Below are 18,056 nucleotides of genomic sequence, written 5' to 3' on the forward strand. Positions count from 1 at the left end.
CCGAGAGTTACGCAGTCGCGGGAGGAAGCTGCAGTGCTAACTTCGTTCTGCACGTTGCTGTGTTGCCAATTCACCTCGTTGCTGATGGTGTTTTGCCCCAGTGTTGATTCCTGTTTGTTACGAGCGGAATGTAGGAATAACATACGTGGGAGTAATTATTGTCGCATCGTGTATTGCGTAACTGCATTGTTTCTTCGATAAACGTGTATGTGGCATGTGATGTGACGTTTATTTGTACTCTCGTTGTTCCATTGGGAGCTTTGTGTTTATCAATGCAGTAAGTTTCGTACGATGGCGAACAGGAAGGAGTTAGTTCGTAGCCAAGGCAGGAAAATAATCAGTAGGGTTCATGAATATTTTCAAAAGGAAGCAGAAAACAGTGGTCACTTGGTAAGTATACACAAAGTGCAAGAGAGAGTGTCGGAAGATTGTGGAGTGAGTACGCGAACTGTGCAGGGTATTGTTAGGGAAGGCAAAGACAGTCTTGAGGTGTCGGTTTCCACGTCTTTTGAATCACCGTGCAAACGAATCAAAAGGAATAGTATCACAAAGGCAATCGATGGTTGCGATAAAGATATGATAAGAAAAATTATCCTCGGGTATTATGTAAAGGGCGAATATCCAACACTGAAGAAGTTACGCGTTGATTTGCAGACACAAATAAGCTTTCAGTGGGGAGTTTCGTCGTTGTGGAGGATACTGAAGTCTATGGGGTTCAAGTACAAAAAGAGCAACAAAGGTAGATGATTTCTGATAGAGAGAGCCGATATAGTTACAGCCAGAGTAACGTTTTGGCAAAAAATGCATCTTCTCAGAAATAAGGAACCTTTGCCCTATATATTTTATTCAGATGAAACGTACATACATCAGAATTACGTTCCAACCAACTGTTTTTGTAAACCAATTGTTTTTCGGTTTCTTCTCAATGAACCTTTTTATACACTTGATATCATACACTTATTGGTATTATACTCACCACAAGATGGGGATAATACGCATACTCAGGCCATACACGAACAATGGGACGTTTGTATTTCATGGTTCTATCGATTTCAACTCCTTTTTCCCGCTACTCTGGCAACGCTGCAGTCTCTCTCTAACCGGCCTGTCTCGTTGCGCTGGATAGGTCGTTTCCCCCCTCTCCACTTCCCCTGCTAGGTTCTAGAGTGCACGCCGTAACAACTGCTATAGTCAAAAGTGGCAGTAAATCAATGTAAAGTAAACTACATAAGTGAAAAAGGTAAAAAAAAAGGTAAAGTGTTCCCCTGTGCATAGCACCACGCCATGAAGGCGTATAGGGGGTGTGGGGGTAACGCCCCACACTTTCTTGATCCGGTCGTGAGTGAGGGTGATGTGATCAGCATCACGCCCCTGACCGCCTTTACCCCCCAGGGTTTCCCCCAGGTACCCATGTTATTCGACGCTGGGTAGGCGCCGGGGCCGCTTCCACCGTTAGAAAAGTTCCCGGATTTGAACCGGCCGGGGATCGAACCCGGGACCTTGAGCATGGTAGTCAGACGCGTTACCGACTGAGCCACCGCGGCCACCTACATAAGTGAATCAATCCTGAATTAACCCAGCTTATACATGTTCAACAAACACCTGAAGTCCTTCAAAAAACCTTGTGAGAATCTTCCAACGTAGAAAAGGAGCACCAACCAAAGCTTAAATGCTGAAGCATGAATATTAGATGGGTATTGCCTTAGTGAAGTACTGTTTCTTTTGTTTTTCTTTAATATATTTTTATAGCACTGTAAAGCAGTGTTTCTCAAAACACTGTTACCAGATCCTGACACCCGAGAGGTTCATTTTAATTTCACATACTACAGCCTGAATTGTATGCATGGGTGTCGGGAGGGGGTGTCGAACAGGTTGGTGGATCCCCCTTGAAATTGACATTGTTCATTTAAAGATACAAGAAAGCCAATAGTTTGTTACTCTTATTGTTAAAAACAGAAATAAAGTTAATTTAGTTAGTATTCGAACAGAATAATCAAAGTAAAAATGCATTGGATCGAAAACATTGAGTGAAAAATAAAGCAACAAGGTTATATTCTACCATTTCATCCTAAGAACAAATGGTTCCACAGTTTTCAAAATTCTAATAATTACAGTTGTAGGTGAGAGGTCACACAATACACTTTATAAAAAGAAAACCCCTCTAACATTTAAAGCCTTTTCTTGAACGAGACATCCAAAGGTTAATATCAAAATTCATTCAGATACTAACTGCATAAAATGCAAAAGAAATAATAGAAAATAGTTGTGGGATCGAGTCTCCCCATTTATATAATAATAATTAATTATTATTTGGTAAAGGTAAAGTGTTCCCCTGTGCATAGCACCATGCCATGAAGGCGTATAGGGGGTGTGGGGGTAACGCCCCACACTTTCTTGATCCGGTCGTGAGTGGGGGTGATGTGATCAGCATCAAGCCCCTGACTGCCTTTACCCCCCAGGGTTTCCCCCAGGTACCCATGTTATTCGACGCTGGGTGGGCGCCGGGACCGCTTCCACCGTTAGAAAAGTTCCCGGATTTGAACCGGCCGGGGATCGAACCCGGGACCTTTAGCATGGTAGTAGACGCGTTACCGACTGAGCCACCGCAGCCACCAATTATTATTTGGAATAAAAATTATTTTTGTTAATAATATTTATTATTGTAGAATAACATTTATAACCGTGGTAATAATACTTATCATTTATTTACTATTCAACTTTTATCATTTGCCCAACCCCTTCCCCCCCCCCTGCAAAACTTTCTGCCTACACCCATGATTGTATATAGTACATCAGGACTCTTAGCCAATATGTGGGGCTTATACTGTGGGCTATCATCAATTTTGCCAAACTCTGTGGTGAAGTGGTTAGCACAGCATGCTACAATGCCAGGGCTCCTGGGTTCAGACCATGGGTATTCTTTGTGAGCATCCCTTCATCAATCGTCCTCGTCTTTCCAATTAGCCATAAGTGACCAAATCAAATAAAGCAAACCAAGCCAATGAAAGAGGTATAGAAATGTGTAATTTTAGTTTGTGCAGCAGTTTTTAGTGGTAATATTCTGAGCAGAATAATTTTCTTTGGTGAGTGAAAAGTCAGATGCAGATTGCCTAAATAAACAAAAGTTATTTTTGCAAGTAAAATTGTTGGGATCAAGTGATTGACTTTTTAAAAAAAGGAATTACCAGGTTCTGTAAATTATTATTGTTATTATTAGTAAACTGCATAGCTTATGTAATCTCTCCTTAATTTCAGACATCTTCTGACTGTTAGTTCATCCAGAGATAAAACCCACTAGGAAGACTGATACAAAACATGTCCTATCCACAGAGTCAGCCAGCTTACCCACCACCATACAGCGGTAAGTTTTGTATGTTGCAATTGTGGTATTACGGTACAATCATCATCAGAGCTTGCAAGTTCATAGTTATTTCTATTTTGAGGATTTTAAGACAATGCTAAATACAATCAGTTTAATTATCTTGAGTTAGGAGCACAAATATTTTTTTGAAAAATAAGGTTTTTTGGGGGCATGTATTTTTTGTACTCTCATTGTTAGTTTTGTCATATATTTTTAATACAGTGGAACCCTAGCTTTACATTCCCGAATTTTTCTACACTATACGTCAGGGCATGAAATTTCAAGTTTGAAGTCAGTCGCCGGACTAAAATCTTTGGTCGCCACTATTTTCTATTGATAAATAATAAAAATATGAGCAATTATTAAAAAGTTAGGAATTAATGTTTGTGTAGCGCTGTCGTTCTGCACTGAAGTACCACTTATCAATCGCAGCTGCTGGGTCAAACTCTGACAGGGAGGCCTGGGGGGGGGGGTTGTTCGAAAACTCTGAGCAAATCATCCAGTGTCTCAGTCTTCAGAAAGTTCCTGTAAGTAGTCTTGAGTCTGTTGTGACAGCTGAAACCTCCCTCACATGAGGCTGTGCTCATTGGTAGAACAGCACAAAATGTCAAAATCTGGAGCAAATTGGAGAATCTTGCTGAACACTCCGCACTGTGGATCGGCATTGTGGATCTTCTCCAGCGTCTGATTCAAAGCTGGAGAAGGAAACAAAAGTTTGTATTCTGTCCACTCTGCTGACAGAACATCCATTTTCTCATTATAAAGGCTCGGGTTCAAGTATATGTAGAGCTTCTTTATTTCTTCCCAAACTGAAGAATATTTTCTTTGGAAGGCCAACCCAAGCTGTCGAAAACATGCAGAGATGCAATCGCATCTGTTGACATAGACGGCAATGTTTCTGTGATGTACTGTACACCTTCGCATTGTTAATTAAGTTTCCTCTAACAGTCTGAAACTCTTGCATATCCCTGATCTTCCCTGAAATGGATATATGGTCCAAGAAATCTTGTTCGCTTGGTCCAACATTAGATTCCAGGTCAGCCAAAACTGAAATACAGTGTTCAATTCTTATTTTCAGAGATGAAATCAAAAGATTCTTATTTTGTAGTGCCACGCTTAAAGAGTTCAATTTCCCGTAGAAATCCAAAAGGAAGTACAGAAGCTTAACAAATTTAAATTGCTTCAAACTTTTCAGCAAGTCCTTAGCTTTAGCGCCATCATTGTCTTTTCTGTGGGCCACCTGTTCAAGATGGGTCACAACAGCTTTCCATGATTGCAAGAGAGCTCATATTGCACGTTCTTTGCTGGCTAACCACCTAATAGTGTGGATATCACTCAGTTTTAGAATTTCTTCTATAACTTCTGCCGTTTCTCTCAAGAGATGAAGTCTTGATACGTGTTTGACACACATTTGAAACAACGAAATTTTAGTCGCCATCCCAAAACGTTTGGTCGCCAATGGCGACCTGGCGATCGGAAATTTCGCGCCCTGCTATACGTCCAATCTCATGGTCCCCGTGCAGCAAAATGTTGTAGTTTTCCTGGATTTTACATTTGTGTGCAAATAAAGTTTCGCTGTATCTACAGTAACTTCTTAATAGGTAAGGGACATTTTTAAGAAATAATTATTGGTCACTTCTAAATAATTTTTTGAACAATTCTTAACCCTAATGATATGTGAGCAGATATAATGAAAACATTGATGCATTCACATATTCATAACTAGTGCTCAGATAGTTATGCATTTTGCATATTGTAGGTTTGTAGGTTTTTGTGGTAGCTGAAAGAATACCTTTAAAAACGGTAATATGTTTTCTAAAGTGCATATTTATTTGCATGTTTTGCACTTGAACTTGAACGTATTTGCATGCATACTTTAGGCATTTTAAGTGCATATTTGAGCTGTATTCATAACTAACTTGACGTAACGTACACATTAGAGTGCTGTATTGGACTACTTTCGCTCGAAAATACTCGATCGAATTTCCCACTCTCGAGCGTGATACGCTCGATCGTACCACAAACGTAGTGGAATGATTGACAACGTTCCATATTTCAGAGCCTAATAAGCAGTACTGTGAACCTAAAACCCAAACATGGAAGGAAACCACTCTATGCAATTACAATTCTAAATAATATTTCCGTATATATGTAAAGCTCAAATACAATACAGATGAAAGTATGCAATATCTACAGACCGAAACGTAAAATGGATACACATGCTGACACACCTGCCTAAGCAATTACAAATATCGTATCACAGTGCAACAAATACATGTACATCATTCTTCATTTACCGAAAAAGATAATCTTATTCTGTGAAATAATAAAATGCAGTTATAACATTCAATCGAACATTTAAGTGTGACAATAATCGTAGAAACATAAAATGTCAACCTTGGTAGTTTCATCTATTTCATTTTCAAATATCTCTGTAAGATACACAAAACTGAATTTTATCATGTAGATGATGAGTATGTTCACTTATTTTTCAGTTTCACTTAGTCTTTTACTTCACGATCTATATTTGAGGGCTCACTATCATAGACAAATTATGGAAATACATCTACTAATAGGGTTCGAGTGTTATTTGCTCGTTCAGTCGTTTTTTGCTCGAGCGGAAGAACTATCAATTCTGTGTGCCATCTAGCGTTGCCCGCGGGAACTATTGCCGCTTGAGTGAAAAAACGCTCATTGCAGCACTCTAGTACACATGGTTTGTTTAAGAAAATATACATGAACTTGGATAGTTTTGTGCACTAGAGAACATAAGAAATAGAAGAATTTTTCCTTAACCCCGTCATGCTTCCATGGACATGAAAATCATAAGTCCAGGAAATCAGCTAGAGAGTGAAAATCCTTTCGGAAAGGTTATGGAATTATGTAGATATATTACAGGCTGTGTAGCCAAAGATCCAATTTTATAAACCCAGGCCTTTTGTCTCCCGATGGGGAAAGTTCGGACTGCAAAAAGTGGTGTTAAATTACACCTGATTGTTTGGGTATTAAAACTATACCAGCTTGCTCAGTCATAAATGAAACCTTTTGTTTTCAACATCCACCTTTCACTCGCAGTTCAGGGGGAAGAGATAATTGGAGGCCCATTTGTTTCGCTACAGGCGTAAGTTTGGCAAAGCAGAATACCTCAAGAAATTCCCCTTCTCATGGTGACTGGACTAAGCAAATTAGTACAAGGCTTCATGGACTCTCCCTTCCTTTGGCCGGAAGACAAGAATAGAATTTCAAGCCTGTTCTTTGGCTGGAAATAAAAAAAAAAACAACTGAAAAAATCAAGGAAATGTGTTATTTACTGGCAGGATGGGAGACCTGAACACACATTTCACTTTTCCCTCGAGCTGTCTTTTGATTGGTGATATTTTATGTAAATAATGTTCTCGCATGTTATTGTTTTGTTTATTTGTTTTTAGAATTGTTGAATAAACTTTATATTCACTTTAATAGCATGCACAGTTGAAGACATAATACTTAGGGATTATTAAGTTATTCATTAGAATGGTTTAAAGTTTTTCTTGTATGTGTGCATTGCTTGCATTGTAGAATTATTTCTCTTGTAGTCTACGGTTATTACAAGCATAAAAACATAGTTTTTCATTGTGACATTTCAGGAGAACAAACGCTCCCTTCATCAGACATTTATTTTTACTAAAAATAAAAAATGTTCTGAAAAATCACAACAAAAAACTGTTTTTATGCCTGTAATAACCGTAGACTACAAGAGAAATAAGGTAGACTACAAGAGAAATAAGTTATTTAAAAGCAGGGAAATTCCTTTTTGAAATTCACTGGTTTAGTTACAAACATACTATACTCATTAGAGATTGGTAAGTTTAAATGCTCTTCATTCCATTGTAGATGGTGGCTACCCACCTGCAGGATTTGGTCCTCCACCCGGATACCCTCCACCTACACAGGCTGGGTATCCACCTCCGCAGGCCGGTTACCCACCTCCGCAGGCAGGATACCCACCTCCAGGACAACCAGGATATCCCCTTGCTGAGCCACCGATGTACCCACCTATGGGACAGCAGTCTCCTTATCCACCTGCAGGGCAGCCAGGATACCCTGCACCGATGCAAACGCCTTACCCACATCCGCAGCAAAGGTATCCACCTCCAGGCCAACCAGTAGTTACGCAGCCTACAGGAGCAGGAGATGGTAAGACTTCACAATGACTTGTTTTCATTACGGGCCTCCTGATGGCATAGTGGTAATGTTGTTGCCTTAATGAAACGGTCGTGGCTTCGGTACCCTGTGGAGGCACATAATGGTTTGGATCTTACTTTAAACTGTAGGTCCAGTCTCAATTAGCCTTCAGTGCATAAAGTGGGTAACACAACAGTTGTTTCACACCATGACGATGCGGTCTAAAGTGTCGGGCTTGGGCTCCCGACTACGGGATGCACGCTGGTTCAAGTCTGCAAGGGGGAAGCGTAACAACTTTTCTTTGAGATTTTGTCCAGTGCATGGAACCGGTGACCACCTACCATCGTGAGGAAATTGGGGAGCTACCGATGAGTAGCGTAACCCAGTCATGGAAAACCTATAACAACTAGGGGTTCATCTTGCTGACCATGTCACCCCGTAACTGATTGGATGATCCCCCACCTCTGCTGAGGCATGTTGGAGTGAACTGGCAGTCAGTGAGTAAGCCCAGGCCCTCGAGAGCTGTTGCGCCATGGCTTATATTTAACATAAGTTTTTTTCATTACATTAACAAATCCATGCTGCAACTGACCTCTTGAGAGCCGTTATTTTCCAGCCAGCTTTTTCATTGGGTGAAGGATGCATGTTGAGCGTGCATCAAGTCCCATTGCCACTGTTTTCCGGCATTTGAGATTGCTGCTGCTTCTTTTCAAGTAGCTCCCCCCATGTTATGATATTGGGCCAGAATCGACATTTTGGAAGCCCCCTACAGGGAATTAATGATCTTCGGAATCCTTGGACCGAAGGCGATTTGGTCCAAGAATTTGCTAACCATTTGTTTATGCAGAATCCTGATTAGTTTCATTAAATGCAACAACAGTAAGTTGAATGACATAGAGTGGAACCTCGATTTTACGTTTTTCAGAGGACCAAACTGAAAATACTTAAAATTCGGTAAAATGTAGGAAAATTTTATAACATTTTGATATGTTGGAACTATCAAGATTGAATTTATAATGTGGGGAAATGAAAAACCCGGGAACATAAATTCAGGGTTCCGCTGTACTAATGTCCACACATGTACCTTAAGAATTATCCAGATTTTCATATCAATCGGGGTTGTTTTTCATGGATTGAGCAAGGTTGCTACATTAGGTAAAATTGTTAAAAATCAGATTTAAAACTCCTCTCTCACTGTCGACATCCCTGTCAACTGAAGGTGGAATCAACTGAACACAACACGACTTCTGATGTTGAAGGATTTTTTTAAAACTTTTTAACTGTTTTTTAAATTACTTCACCTATGTAACATCATTCATTTCTCAGTCCATGAACAACTGATCTGGACTTGAAACTTAGGATAATTTTTAAGTATGCGGCTGAAATGACCCTCGGTGACACTTTTTGCCATTATGTTTGCTTTATTTCATAGACATGATATACAATTAGGTGCACATGTATTTAAATTCTGTTGAAATGTGCTTAAATATTGACAAAAAAGCCTCCGCTGAATTCTCAAACATTAATTTTTCTGCACATGAGAGTTACAGGTAGTTCTTTATATCAATTGTTAAACTTAATAAAGGCTTAATTAATACCAGCAACTCTCTCATAGCTTAATGTTTTCACTATTCAGGACATTGTTTTGGCATTCTTTTGGTCTACCATGTTGTGCAACCCTTCACCTTCCTGTTTGCGTGCTTTGTGCAGTTATACTAAGTAACATGTCTCTAGAGTTCTTAAAAAATAAACAGAGTGGCTACTCTCCGGGAATTCCTGGAATTGTGCGTGGATTATTGGCTCTGGGAATTATGCATGTATTCTGCATGAATTTCTCTCCATAGATGTGAAAAATTGCAACTTTTATTATTCCAAATCCCCCATTGAATTTATACATATTTATAAATACCCTGTGGCAAGTTTTCTACAATTTAGCATTCAATTTTATCGAGGAAGGAAAATAAAACAGGGTGGAAATTAAAACTGAATTCTTTCAATCTGTTTACTTTGTTAGTGTCCTTGCAGAACAATCTGTCAGACAGATGGAAGCAGTGGCATGACATGACATTTTTCGTTGGGGAAGCAAATCTCAAAAAATTAAGACAACATTGCTCCTACATGGCACGTTATACTGAACTATGAGCACTCTAACTGATACTGTTTCCCTTAACGTTTCCGGTACTTCAAGACTGTCTTAAATCACCGAGTATTTGAAAGGGAAAGGTAAATGTCCTGGCGCAGTTGTTCATTTATTCGAACCTCATTTGGCCTCTTGTCAAACGTATTTAATGCAACAGACGAACACAGAAGATTGAAACAGTTTTCACGATTTTCACATATTGCAATATTCACATACCATTTTGGCACCACGTAGTTCTTTCCATAGAAAATAGTAAACAATGCCTGTACTAAATTTTTTTAAGCTTTCGGTTTCCACATAGCCACTCTAACTTCCTGCAAAAACAAACAAAACAAATAGAAATTTGCATGCCTGAGAAACTTTTAACCTTGCAAAGTGTTTGAAAAAAAAGAAAAGTGATAATGGCTAGATAGTGTTGCGAATTCTATTTGGCGGATATGTCTATGGACACAGCTCTCTTAATAGAGTGAACTCTCTGAAACGTTTATATTCACATAGAATATGTCATACGCATGTCAGCAATCATATTTTTGTGTTTCTCGTGTGGTTTGAAACTTTATGGTTTATTTAAAAATATTAAAATTGTAACTTGCTTGGTTGATATGATACTATGCTGGCGTAGACACTTAATCGTGCAGTTTGCAACACTGAGGACATCAGTCGACTTCCTTTCATCCCTTACCGATTGGAATACAAAGTTTCCCTCCACATAAAACAGTCTCCCATTGCCTGATTCAAGGTCGCCTGTTTCGTATTCTTGCTGGTGTTGGCTACAAGCAGGCCAGGGTGATGTGTTGCCATGGCCAAGCAGATGTTTTGTCAACTTGCCACGAGAGGGTGTGGATGGTCCCATATCGGAAAAGGATGAACATTGCAGGCCCGTGGCGGGTTGGTTCTGTTGTAACAGGGAAGAAATAATGAACAACTAAAAATTAAAGAAGTAATTTTGTAATAGTAATGCTGTGGGCCAGCACTGCTCTGGAGTGCACACGCAAGGATGGAATATTATTGCTAGATAAGATATTTTGAAGTTTTGGAGTCTCAGTATGTGACATGGCAAATGTGAATTCCTCACCTTAAATATTTTAAATGTACAGTGTCTATATATATATACTGTATAATTGAATATTGGAATCGCACAGACCCTTTATATTGTTTATATATTTCTGGGGGGCGGGAGGAGATAATACGTAAGGTTGAAATAGAGAAAATATCTGCTTGTACCCTTGAATTTGTGGAAAGTTTGCCTTGAAAACTAGGAATTATACTTGAATTTTATCATGGTCCTAGAGTAGCCACCCTGTAAGATCATGTAGAGCATTCCTCTTGTTTGGTACTTTGTACTTATTTTTAAGGTGTAGGAAATGTTCTGGACAGACCTGGTAAGATCCATAGGGTGAATTATTAACCCATGGTACAACAGCCCGTGAATACCTACCTACCGACTGCCTGCCTTACTCGCACTGGAGGTGGACAATCATCCAACCATTTACAGGGCGACATGTGGTCAACACAACAAACCCCCAGTTGTTGTTGTAGGTTTCCATGACCAGGTTACACTACTCATTCGTAGCCCCCAATTTCTTCACGATGCTGGGTGACCACCAGTCCCATACGCTGGCCGAAATCTCAGGAGAAGAGTTGTTACTCTTCCAACCCCAGGAGACTTGAACCTGCATGCTAGCCTGTAGCTAGAGCTCAGTGCTTGCTATCTCCCAGCCCCCAGTCCCAGCACAGAACAGTTCTTTTGACAAAAATCCTGATTTCCTGCTGGCTGCAGGGGAGGAGGGATTCTAAGGAGGTCGTTTGTTGCCAAACGGAGAAGAGCGTTAGGCCTAATTGGCTGTTTGACCAGAAGTTTCTTTGTAGTTAGCGTGTCAACAGCAGGTCACTGCCATAAATTTGTTTCTCGTGCAGGACATAGGTTGAATTAGGGATGGCCAGTTCAGATCGTTAGGGGTGTGCGGGACAGATTTTTTTTTGTCAGGATTAGAAATTTTGTAAATCCTGACATTCGGGGTGGAAATTTTTGAAATTTCCCGAAGCTCTGAAAATCTCGAATTCTACAAGTCATTTTCACCTTAAGTGATTATTTTTGCATTTCTGGAATAAAAACTAACCATTTCCAATAAGTTCCAGACACTTACAAAGCAGAAAACGTCTAGAATTAACAACTTGTTAAAATGACCATTCGCCTCCCCGATGGCGCAGTGGTAGCGTCGTCGCCTTGTAACCAAGGGGTCCAAGGTTCGATTCCTGGTGGAGGCACATAGTGGTTTGGATCCCACTTTAAACTGTAGGTCCAGTCCCGATTAGCCTTACTGTGCATAGTGGACTTAATACAACAATCCAATCAACCAAAATGGCCATTCGGAACTTCCCCAAGTGCTCGGGATTCTGAAAACTTGGGAAGTCATATCCCAAAGTTGGGATCGGGATGGGAAATTATTTTCCTGATCCTGACTTTTCGGAATCCCACACACCCCTAGAGATGGTAGTGTGTCAGCAACAGGTATTTCAGAGGCTGAATTATTATTTCATTATATTTCATAACCACAAGATGACAAGGTGCACTGTTTCAGGGGACCTTGTTTGCGTGCCTACAATAGGTCCATTCCTTCAGTCATATCGAAATGTGTGAATCAAACAACCTCATGAACCTCGTGAAACCAGTTATTTTACTGAGTTTAGAAACTCACTAGGACGAAAGCGTCAGTTGCAGTGTTTTGTTTATTGAAAGTTTCCACGTGGCAGCAGGAGACAGAAGTAAATTACTGCAGACAGTGGTGTGACCAGGATTTTCGAAAGGGAGTCGTTACGTGTACTTTTTTTTAGAGCACATTCATCTTATGCATGTGTGTCTGTTCAACTAGTGCAGTTTGAAGCCACCCGTGTACATACGAGGGGGTACCCCCCCAAAAAAAACTGAATTTTGTCACCTTGTTTTATTTTGACCATACATGTACATGTTGTAGGTACATTCAGGTAAGCATGTCTACTCTAGTCACCTTCAAAGTATTGCCCATGTGCTTTAATTCAATTGTCCCAACGTTTTTCCCACTGTTGAATACAGTTTTGAAACTCCTCGCAATACTCCTCAAGGTTTTGTCCATAATGTCATGGAATCGCTTCCCTTTCACATTCCTCTTCATCCACAGGAACAGAAAAAAAGTCACAGGCTGCTAAATCAGGTGAGTACGGGGGATGGGGCACAAGCACCATGTTATTCGCCAGACTCTTGCTGCAACACCACAAACAATGCAACACTATGTACGAACCGCTCAGCACAGAATAATGCCAACTTGCAGATTGATGCAAGATATCCCATACTAATGACACCTAGCGGCACAAGCCGTAACTACATCGGTAATCTGCGCAACATTATGATTCAGTTTTTTTTTTGGGTACCTCCTCGTACATCACCTGTATGTATGCAAGTAGCATATGCTTTTCAATAAACAAACCAGCCTCTCATTTGATGCTTATCATGCCAGAGTGAACGTCATGCATTGCATGAAAATCGACTTTAGGAACATCAAAATGAACTTCAAGTGAGGACTTACGGAATTTGCTTACTGTAAAATATTTATAAGGGTCATATTGATTCTCTCTTATCTGTCATCCAGAATTTTTAGTACAAAAATGAAAAATAAATGCAAAAATATTTGGGAAAAGGTCGTACTATTCCTGCTTTTCAGCTCAATTGTGTAGTTTGCCAAATTATTGTGTAAAATATTATAACTACCTTCTAAAACAACTAAATACTTGGAGTGGTTGCATTTGTAGAATGCATGAGGGTCCTTTTTACAGCTAGGCTGATTACTACCCTCAAATTAATATTTTTATTTGCATGTCAGTCATCTGAATGTCAGTTTAATTATGCATTCATTGTGACTGAAAACTATTCTTGTATATTGGAGCATTGTTGTTACTGTTTCTCAAAACTTTTGACCAGGCTGTCTGCTGCCTATATTGGGTTGGGTGTACAATCACCATCAAGATGCGACATAGCTAAAATCTCCCTAAAGATTGCTGCCGGCACTTGCTTGTAGCCAAACATTCACAAGCAACTGAAAATACGGTACATCTGGTAGCTCAAAATCAACGGTTTGCTGATCCCTGGTTTGATTTCTGGCAGGGAATTATTATTCAGGTCTAGCTAGGTCCTTTTTTTAAGACAAGAATATAAACTAGGACTGAACCAATACCCTCACCGATACTGATACAGTAAAACCTCGTTAATCCGGACTAATGGCGGTAAGTGGACCGGTTTTAACAAAAGTCCGGTTTAACTGAAATAACCTAAAAGAACAGCAGAAAGTGCATTAAAACTCCATTTATAGCAACAAAACACGTTTATTATGGTGTATTTAAAGGGTGTAGGCCTAAATACACTATACAGTACAGTACAAAGTCTGTGGGAAACAGAATTTCATCAGTGGTTGACTGCCTTTTCTTTGGGAAGTTCTGTTGTTGACTTCTAGCCACATTTAAAAACTTGCATTCTGCTTTTTTTTTTTTTTTTTTTTTTTTTGCCTGTCCGGATTAAGCGAAGTCCGGCTTATCGGGGTCCGGATTAATGAGGTTTTACTGTACTTCAAAATTCTAATAATTAAAAGTTGTTCAAAATATTGATTAACATTTGTGTGCAAGTACTCCACTTGAATTATATGAAGCAATTTACAAAGAGTTTTGCTTTAAAATATTCAAGAATTAGACCAGAATGTTAAATTATATGTTGTCAAAAAAATATTTTTTTTGTACAAAACTCGTGCAAAATAAAAAGAAACAATTTTGCATAATTTTCAAGATAAATAATTAAACTCGACAAAAGTGTCCCGTGGCATTTTTGCAGAGTCCATGAAAGATCAAAATGCTGGGAAAGTGTCTGTCAGTATCGGTAAATATATTCCAACCGATACTTTCCAATACAAATACCACTGATATTGGCTAATACCGATGCATCAGTATCAACTCGGCCCCAATATGAACTTTGCCAAGGCATGGCGTTAAAAGGGAGATGTGAAAGTGCCTGGAGCATGATGCTGATCATCACATTCTAGCATTAAGATCAAGAAATTGTTTATTGGTACTTCCACAGCTTGCTGCATGTGTATTCATTGCAAGCTATGAAGCAGGAGCAAAATTATGTTGTTCTCTTTTAGTGGGTATCAAAGGTCAGGTGTCTGTATACACACTGAGATAGAAGAGACAATACTGTTTGTTAACTGATAAAAAACCTTGAAGATTTATTTGTAGTGCTTGTGTAGGGAAAGGGGGATGTGATTAGGTGCTGTTCTTTGACCTTCCAGATAAGAAATTGTGGATAAGTAAATAACCACGAAAGATAATAGCATTTAATTGATGCTACACACACATTCTCTACATTAAGGTTCAAACATGTCCTGTTGAAATATTGTCTTAGAAGCAAAGCTACCGTTTCCGTGCAGTTACAATGAACATTTTGAAGAAAGGTGCACGCAATCATCGTTTGGGGAACATTAATGATTTGAAAGTATACTGCTCATATTTGAGGAAGAGAATCAGACATAGATTGTCAATTTCTCACTTGTGGGTGAAAATTAGTGGCCACTTTAACAAGTATCCATACGAAGTTCTGATTGGTTCTTCAGCTGAATTAGCAGAGATACATAGGAGAATAGAGTACATGAATGTCAGGTACTGAATTCACTTTTGATCTCTCTCTCTCTATATCGAACATGGGCCAGTCCCTGTTAAGGACTGTGGGCCTCCCTGATGGTGTAATGGTAACATTGTAGCCTTGTAATCAAGGTGTCCCAGGTTCAATACTGGTAGACACACACAGTGGTTTGGATCCCCTTTTAAAGTGTGGATCCAGTCCTGACTAGCCTTTCTGTACATAAAGTGGACTTAAAAGAACAAACTCGAACTTCTTCTAGAATGACTATAATGGTTGCAATGTAGAGATCTTAGATTTGATCTCGGGGTTTTATTTGCATTAATTTATAGATTTTTTTTTTGTTTTCTTCCTCTCTACCTTACATGAAACTGGGAATGGGGTAGATTTATCACTACTCTACCAATATCAGCTGATATAGGCATGTTGGTGTATTGGTTTATCAACAAAATTATATCAGTCCAATACTATATGTATAAATATCCTGTAATGTAGTGCAACATCTATTATTTCCTCATGATTACTTCCCTGAACATTAATCACAGTTGATCGACTATCGATCTTGGCACCAAAGTTCCTGGGGTTTTGATTGGTTCTTCAGCTGAATTAGCAGAGATACATAGGAGAATAGAGTACATAAATGTCAGGTACTGAATTCACTTTTGATCTCTCTCTCTCTATATCGAACATGGGCCAGTCCCTGTTAAGGACTGTGGGCCTCCCTGATGGTGTAATGGTAACATTGTAGCCTTGTAATCAAGGTGTCCCAGGTTCAATACTGGTAGACACACACAGTGGTTTGGATCCCCTTTTAAAGTGTGGATCCAGTCCTGACTAGCCTTTCTGTACATAAAGTGGACTTAAAAGAACAAACTCGAACTTCTTCTAGAATGACTATAATGACTTGTTGCAATGTAGAGATCTTAGATTTGATCTCGGGGTTTTATTTGCATTAATTTATAGATTTTTTTTTGTTTTCTTCCTCTCTACCTTACATGAAACTGGGAATGGGGTAGATTTATCACTACTCTACCAATATCAGCTGATATAGGCATGTTGGTGTATTGGTTTATCAACAAAATTATATCAGTCCAATACTATATGTATAAATATCCTGTAATGTAGTGCAACATCTATTATTTCCTCATGATTACTTCCCTGAACATTAATCACAGTTGATCGACTATCGATCTTGGCACCAAAGTTCCTGGGGTTTTGATTGGTTCTTCAGCTGAATTAGCAGAGATACATAGGAGAATAGAGTACATGAATGTCAGGTACTGAATTCACTTTTGATCTCTCTCTCTCTATATCGAACATGGGCCAGTCCCTGTTAAGGACTGTGGGCCTCCCTGATGGTGTAATGGTAACATTGTAGCCTTGTAATCAAGGTGTCCCAGGTTCAATACTGGTAGACACACACAGTGGTTTGGATCCCCTTTTAAAGTGTGGATCCAGTCCTGACTAGCCTTTCTGTACATAAAGTGGACTTAAAAGAACAAACTCGAACTTCTTCTAGAATGACTATAATGACTTGTTGCAATGTAGAGATCTTAGATTTGATCTCGGGGTTTTATTTGCATTAATTTATAGATTTTTTTTTGTTTTCTTCCTCTCTACCTTACATGAAACTGGGAATGGGGTAGATTTATCACTACTCTACCAATATCAGCTGATATAGGCATGTTGGTGTATTGGTTTATCAACAAAATTATATCAGTCCAATACTATATGTATAAATATCCTGTAATGTAGTGCAACATCTATTATTTCCTCATGATTACTTCCCTGAACATTAATCACAGTTGATCGACTATCGATCTTGGCACCAAAGTTCCTGGGGTTTTGATTGGTTCTTCAGCTGAATTAGCAGAGATACATAGGAGAATAGAGTACATAAATGTCAGGTACTGAATTCACTTTTGATCTCTCTCTCTCTATATCGAACATGGGCCAGTCCCTGTTAAGGACTGTGGGCCTCCCTGATGGTGTAATGGTAACATTGTAGCCTTGTAATCAAGGTGTCCCAGGTTCAATACTGGTAGACACACACAGTGGTTTGGATCCCCTTTTAAAGTGTGGATCCAGTCCTGACTAGCCTTTCTGTACATAAAGTGGACTTAAAAGAACAAACTCGAACTTCTTCTAGAATGACTATAATGACTTGTTGCAATGTAGAGATCTTAGATTTGATCTCGGGGTTTTATTTGCATTAATTTATAGATTTTTTTTTGTTTTCTTCCTCTCTACCTTACATGAAACTGGGAATGGGGTAGATTTATCACTACTCTACCAATATCAGCTGATATAGGCATGTTGGTGTATTGGTTTATCAACAAAATTATATCAGTCCAATACTATATGTATAAATATCCTGTAATGTAGTGCAACATCTATTATTTCCTCATGATTACTTCCCTGAACATTAATCACAGTTGATCGACTATCGATCTTGGCACCAAAGTTCCTGGGGTTTTGATTGGTTCTTCAGCTGAATTAGCAGAGATACATAGGAGAATAGAGTACATAAATGTCAGGTACTGAATTCACTTTTGATCTCTCTCTCTCTATATCGAACATGGGCCAGTCCCTGTTAAGGACTGTGGGCCTCCCTGATGGTGTAATGGTAACATTGTAGCCTTGTAATCAAGGTGTCCCAGGTTCAATACTGGTAGACACACACAGTGGTTTGGATCCCCTTTTAAAGTGTGGATCCAGTCCTGACTAGCCTT

General features: G+C 39.3%; 1 protein-coding gene across 6 annotated transcripts in view; it reads left to right on the forward strand.

Moving 5' to 3' along the window:
- The window catches only part of scramb1 (phospholipid scramblase 1), a 152,130-nt gene that overhangs the window by 107,510 nt on the left and 26,564 nt on the right, over positions 1–18,056 (forward strand). For 4 of the 6 annotated variants that reach the window (XM_083115549.1, XM_083115551.1, XM_083115548.1 and 1 more), the window contains exons 2-3: positions 3,256–3,361; positions 7,235–7,537. In XM_083115549.1, coding sequence (XP_082971675.1) covers positions 3,316–3,361; positions 7,235–7,537 — 349 coding nt within the window. In that variant the 5' untranslated portion in view covers positions 3,256–3,315. Of the gene's footprint in view, positions 1–3,255; positions 3,362–7,234; positions 7,538–15,085; positions 15,345–16,537; positions 16,602–18,056 lie in introns of those variants that run through there. The other 2 variants (XM_083115553.1, XM_083115554.1) reach the window with 2 other exon arrangements.

The sequence above is a fragment of the Lepisma saccharinum genome, chromosome 30, assembly GCF_977018435.1.
Source record: "Lepisma saccharinum chromosome 30, izLepSacc3.1, whole genome shotgun sequence".
In the NCBI taxonomy this organism is placed as follows: domain Eukaryota; kingdom Metazoa; phylum Arthropoda; class Insecta; order Zygentoma; family Lepismatidae; genus Lepisma; species Lepisma saccharinum.